This window comes from Helianthus annuus, chromosome 17, assembly GCF_002127325.2.
Source record: "Helianthus annuus cultivar XRQ/B chromosome 17, HanXRQr2.0-SUNRISE, whole genome shotgun sequence".
Classification (NCBI taxonomy): domain Eukaryota; kingdom Viridiplantae; phylum Streptophyta; class Magnoliopsida; order Asterales; family Asteraceae; genus Helianthus; species Helianthus annuus.
The window spans coordinates 55,174,834-55,181,432 of NC_035449.2; the positions used below are offsets into that span (position 1 = coordinate 55,174,834).

Genomic DNA, 6,599 nt, shown 5'->3' on the forward strand with positions numbered 1-6,599 from the left:
GGACTCGTAGCTTACAGATACAAAACTCTGTTGAACAATCTGCCCAAACTGTAAGCTACGAACTACAAACCGTAAGCTACGGTCGTGTTCTTCTCTTCCTTTATTGCTGAACATAAGCAACTCGTAAGCTACGAGTTGTAACTCGTAGCTTACGAAACAAGAATTCTGTCCATAATTCAAACAACACAAAGAACTCGTAAGCTACGAGTTACAACTCATAGCCTACGATAGCGATACACAAGTCCCTTTCCTTCTTCACACGAACTTTCAACAAATGTCATTTAGGCCCCTGTACTTTATGTTTTCCCATTTCTCTCATATATGAGCATAACATAACTTCCAAATAAGTACCGAATGGCCCCTCAACTTCACTTTTTCACACTTCTTCCACTCGTGAGCCTTTATATCACCCGAACAAGCTTCAAACCTCATTCTTGAGCTGCAACATCCCATCCTATGCTCACAACTTCATCTTTAACCCTTGTTCGCACCAAATTACGTGCTTTACCTGCAAAGCAACAAATTCTCGTAGTCACTTTATTCTAAGCAAGTAAACACATCAAATACACCTAAAACATCATCTTTAAACACTCTAAAGCTCGGGTTTCACCCTCTCCATCACTAGCTCTAATTAACGCGTGTGCTAAAGTATTTCCGAATGCGTCTAGGCTTCTATGCCTGTTTCATATCGAACAAAATATATGTAGACATTGGAAGCAAGGGTTCAATAAATTAGGTTGGGAGAAATTTCAGACGTACTGGCGGAGAGTGTGCGAATCTGCTTCAAAGCCCATGTACAAGTACAACTTGGAGAAATTGTATAACCGGCTCGTGGTTGCCAACCGAGAAAGTAAGTGATCCTTCAACAAACGACTCACCCAATCTATTATATTTTACACACGCTATTACAGTTCATTATTTTATTTTTGCAGGTGTCTTTAATTACGTCTACAAAAACTGGCTCAAAGACTATAAAGAAATGTTCGTTTGTGCGTGGACCAATAAGTGTCGCAACTTTGGTCAGCGCACCACCAACAGAGTTGAGAGCCACCACGCAAATTTAAAAAGATACGTTACGCGCGGCAGTTCATTGGAGCGAATAGCATGATGCGTCATTGATATAGTTGAAACTCAATACGATGAAATACAAAAAAGTTTCACCGAGAGCATCGAAAAAACAATAAAGCACCACAGAAACCCACTGTTGGACAACCTACGTGGAAAGGTTTCCCATACAGCACTTGATTTGCTGGGAAAAGTGCTACTGAGGAAGCAGGAGGTGTTGCGGAAACTTAACGCATCATGTGGTTGCCATATGTGGCTTAGCTGTGGATTATCCTGTGCTTGTAGGCTGGAAAACTACAAACATACAGGTAAAAAATATTAAACCTACAAACCTTTTGTTATTTAGTACGATTTAGTTGTTTCTCACACCGTATTGACTTAACTGTGCAGGGCGTAAAATACAACTCGACGACGTAGATGTATTATGGCGTAAGCTCGACTTGCTACCGTGTACACTTGTAGATGAGGAAGTCGATGTTGTAGCAAAGCTCAGTAATGTGCGGCAACAATTAGAGTCGCACTCCCGTGATCAGAAAAAAAGTTTGCTTTCAAAGATAAAAGCGGTCTTAACCCCGAAATCGTTAACCAAGAAACCACCGATCGTCCAACAAAATACTCGCGGTCGGCCTACATCAAAGAAAGTACAAGAAAGGTTAGATGAAGCTGCGAGGTTAGACGAAGCTGCGAGATACAGCTCCTATGGCGAGGACAACAACGTATATACCGCTTACCCAAAACATAGGTACGATTTACCCCGACACAGTTCATACGTACCGTCAGAGGGCTCTCGTGGAACTGGTTTGGTTGTAAAGTCTGAAAAAACCTAAAATGCAACGAAACAGTTCAACGAGTTCTAAAAGAAGGAGACGCGGGATGATCATGGTTTTCCATTAATGAAGGGGGACGAGCTCTTGTTAAGCATTATGAGGTTTAAGGATCAAATTTCATCATAGTTTCACTCTTACATATCGCGTATACAAGATGTGACCCCAGACGGTCATTGTGGGTATAGGTCTGTGGCTGTCGGATTAGGTTTTGGGGAATACGTATGGCCAAAAATATATTGTTTTTTTGTCCTCGTTTAGTCAATGCCGTCTGATTATTATTTACTGACTGGTTTCCTTTTATGCAGCTATTTGCACTAGATAATTTCCACTTTGATCACCGCTCGAAACAAGATCCTAGAGTGGTGTACCAGTGGTGACTTGTTTTTCTTATATTGCCTCTTATACAAGAGGCCGTGCGCTCTCGCCCACGCGTTAGCGCAGTACTTCGCCTCCGCGCATCATCGACAAAGCGCGGACTGTTATACGGCGGCGCCTACGTGACTAGGATAGCCCTTTCATTGGGCTATCACCAGGAGAATGACCGCGACCGTGTAGGCCCGGCGAAACAGCCGAAGTGGACGGGGATGAACACAGTATCCGGAATGCACGTTACCAAAGCATTCCCATGCTGGAAGCGGTTTAAGAATCAGGACGACGGGCAATACCAGCTTACACAGCTGCCCGATCCGGAGGTGTCGGAGGCGCATGAGCCAGCCGTCGTTATTCCGGAGCCACCACAGCCGCGTGGACCACCCGGGGCGCCTCAGTTCCCCCGACATGTTTGGCCCGGTCCTGACCCATCATATCAGTGGCTACGTCGCGACGTTGACAGGCAAACTATCTGTTGGAGTGGGTGGTTGCGGAGCTGCAGGAGCGCCGACAGCGTGACGGGTTACCTCCACGACCCTTCATTACGGATGCGGAATGGGATCAGCATCAGCAGCAGTAGCAGCATGAGCAGCAGCCATAGTATTTTATCATTTTATCATTTTGTTATGTATGCACAAACTTTTGTTGTATATATCAAACTTTTGGTGTACATATAAAACTTTTGTTGTAAACGGTTTAACATATTCGAACAGTACCCGGGTATCTCCACTTATTTAAGCTATAATACTTAACGTTATTTTCGAACCGTATATACGCTTTTCAAAATTTTAACATTATACGCTTTTCGACGACATCGACTAAATAAATGAACGCCGACGCCGACTAAATAATAAAAAACATTATATATTTTTAACTCGTTATATATTTTAAGCTAGTTAACGTTGTAACCAAGTGAGAATTTATACCACAAATACGCCGAATGATGAATCAAAATTCTGAAAGCTTATATACGTTGCGTATTGCTCTATACGCAGCGTATATAAACCTTGTAAAAATCTGATGCTTCAAACCTACCAAAATGACCCCAAATTTTTAGATGGTTTATATACGCTGCGTAGAGAGCTATACGAAGCGTATATAAACCTTTTGTTTTCTGTGCAATGATTGGTGATTAGACACTGAGATCCATGGTTTACCTACGTAACGTATAGGTCTATACGCAGCATAGATAAACTCTGATTTTACTAGGGTTTGGTGTGCGAATAGACACATTGGTGTGCCAATAGGTACACCCTATTAAAATTTTTGTTCACCATTCGAAAAAAACATAAAAAATTTACTATTCATTAGAATTATTGAAGATATAATAATAATAATAATAATAATAATAATAATAATAATAATAATAATAATAATAATAATAATAATAATAATAATAATAATAATAATAATAATAATTGTGACGTACAATCACATGATAATTGTAGTTTGTCACTTTTGTTACATTTATAGTGCCCGTACATATAGGTAAAGTTTTGAAAATTCCCAGAATATTTGTGGTTACGAAATATAACACATCACCATCACCATCACCATCAAAATCATTAGTCGTACAGTGTGGAGGTTGTCAATCTTGGTGTGGGGATTGCAATGAGAGCAACTTTCTTTTTCAACACAATGCCAAACTTTTCAGATAGATCAAGTTTTTCTCCCTCGCCCAATTTCCAATCAAATGAATGAATAACGGATCCAAGTAAAAACATAACCATCCGCTCTGCCATGGCAGTCCCTGCACAAATCCTTCGCCCAGACCCAAACGGGATATAACGGAAGTCATTACCAGTGTGATCCCACTTCCCATCCAAGAACCTTTCAGGTTGAAATTCCAATGGGTTTTCCCAAATTGTAGGGTCTCTCTGTATTGCCCATACATTCACAAACACCCGAGCGCCTTTGGGTACGGTGTAGCCGCCAATGACACATGACTCACTCGGACAATGAGGGACCAAGAGCGGAAGTATAGCATGCAATCGAAGAGTTTCTTTCATGATAGCATATAGGTAGGGTAGATTGTTAACGTGGGATTCTTCGACTACGTTGTCTTTCCCGACGACCCTCTCTAATTCTTGTTGTGCTTTTTCTAGAATTTCAGGGTGGCTCATCATCTCGGCCAAGGCAAACTCGATTGTATTTGAGGTTGTATCCGTCCCACCAGCCACCATATCCTGAAAAAATAAAAAAAATATAACTAACCAAATAGTAAATTTTATTCTTTTTTTTTTTAATTATCTAACTATCATACTCGAACATAAGTATTTAGTATTTACCATAAGCAAGGCTTTTAGATGAGCGATGGTGAATGGTGGATTGGAATCTCCACGGTCTTTGAGCTGCAACAAAAACTGCAAAAAATCTTTATTTTCATCTCCACTCATTTTCCTCCTTTGCTCGATCATCGTCTCAAAAATCCCATCAAATCTCTTCGCCAACACTTTCATATTCTTTTTAACTCCTTGCAGATCAAACCGTGCCAAACCCGGATAAAAGTCCGATAAATTTGGCATCGCAAAGTATCCAGTCATCTCACCAATCAGTTGCCGAAACTCTGCTCCTACTCTTTCCCTATCTTCCGACTTCACGGTGCTACCCCACATCATGCCGGTAACCACATTCAACATCGTCAAAAACATCTGTTCCCCAATGTTCACCGGAGACCCGACATTATTATACAAGTATTTCACGGTGTTCCTTACCTCTTTCCGGCGTAGAGAATAAACCGAATCCAAAACTTGGTTGCCAAGCATTTCACGAACGCAAATCTTTCTTAACATCCGCCATTGATCGCCGTAAGGGGTCCAAACGACGTCGTTTCCACCGTATGATGCCTCCATCCCTGCAACTGGAACGTCTCGGTTGGCAAAGATTGTATCGTTTAGTTTCAGCACCTCACGGGCCAACTCTGGAGAAGTGATAAGAATACCCAGTTTTTTACCGAGCCAGAGCCTCGAAATCGGGCCGTATGTTTTAGCTACTGCGGCAAAGTAGGTGTGGAGTTCGGGTTCGAGAGATAATAGGTTTCCGACGAGTGGTAAAGGTCGTGGGCCGGGTGGCAGTGGTGGGCCGGAAACTTTCGATGTTAACATCCATACAAGCAGCAATACAGAAAGTAAGGTGATTATGAGAATGGTGGTTGCTAGCTCTACGTCTGCATTGCCGCTTCCCCACCACCCTGATACGGTGGTGATGAATAGCTTGGACATAACTGTGGTAAGGACAAAGAAGTCAGATTGAATTGGAAGAACAACAATCAATGTGCCATAATAATTTTTGTAATGTTACTTAAATATAAGGAGAAGAAGCTAGATTTTTTTTTTTGGATTGTTTACAGACCACAAGTTTTCTCAAGTTGCAACATTATTGTTAAATGGGCCATGTTCTCTTATTATATTTTTTCTATAATTTTTTCTAATAGTTTTTATTGGTTTTCCTTGAGGTTGCTTTGGGTTCGTTGTTTGGGCCGCTCCCTTTTGGTCGCTGGCCTGCTTCTCGCTTTTGGGCTTCACTTGCTGGGCTTCAGCTGTCGTAAACAAAATCAAAGAAGAATTTATTCAGCTAAGACAAAAAGGTGAATCGATTGATAAAATCACGGGAGTATTCCTCGACAAGCTGAGATTTTGTGACGAGTTGGTGCAAACTGAAGAGCAAAAGATTTATTATTATTATTATAACATGTTGAGTGCGGAATACCGAGAGTTTATGACACCCTCAAAATACGAACATCTCACGGAGATTCTAAATGCCTTAAGGGAAAAAGAGATTGAGCTAAAGAAGCAGATAGAAAGGGGTGAAAGAAGGGCATTCGATGCAAATCCAAGCCCTACAAAGGGAACGAGTTCCCAAAGAAGGGAAACGTAAACGAGGGATTGCCTAACTGCAAAATATGTGGAAAAGCCTGTAACATCCATAAAAATGAGTACTAGAAAAGTCCGACCTGTCTCGAAAATTGGATCCGAACCGTTGTAAACCGGATTCAAATTGTAATAAAAGATATTGCGCACAATTATTATACTGTTGCCTTAATTGAAAGTCAAGTGTTAATTAGTTAATGCACGTTCTTAATCAACATTTAAACTTGAGGGACCAATTTGCAATATGTTGAAACTGAAAATTTAAAAACAGCTCAAACCTTTTCCCGCTTTTTACTTTCTAATGCCACCCATTTCGGCTAGAATATCGGATCGACTTTGTATCTACAATGCGATTTCCTTCCATCTTTAAACTAATCAAGCATGTCGATCTTTACTATATTAATCTACACGTTATTTCTATCTAATAAACTCTAATCAAAGAAACCAATTTCCTATGTTAAGAAACAAA

At 40.8% G+C, this 6,599-nt stretch overlaps 1 protein-coding gene across 1 annotated transcript; it reads right to left on the bottom strand.

Annotated features, from left to right (window-relative positions):
- Positions 1–3,631: 3,631 nt before the first annotated feature.
- LOC110921420 (flavonoid 3'-monooxygenase CYP75B137) lies at positions 3,632–5,550 on the bottom strand. The gene is made up of 2 exons (XM_022165739.2): positions 4,550–5,550; positions 3,632–4,447 (listed from the first exon to the last, which is right to left on the bottom strand). The coding sequence occupies exons 1-2, from the start codon at positions 5,480–5,482 to the stop codon at positions 3,827–3,829; spliced, it is 1,554 nt and encodes a 517-aa protein (XP_022021431.1). The 5' UTR covers positions 5,483–5,550; the 3' UTR covers positions 3,632–3,826.
- Between the last annotated feature and the right edge of the window lie 1,049 nt (positions 5,551–6,599).

What these genes read in the sequence shown, in the direction of transcription:
- LOC110921420 (XM_022165739.2), bottom strand. Translation starts at nt 5,482, where the DNA reads ATGTCCAAGCTATTCATCACCACCGTATCAGGGTGGTGGGGAAGCGGC. An exon ending in ATCTAAAAGCCTTGCTTATG is followed by an intron (nt 4,448 to 4,549) that starts GTAAATACTAAA and finishes TTATTTTTTCAG; the next exon opens with GATATGGTGGCTGGTGGGAC.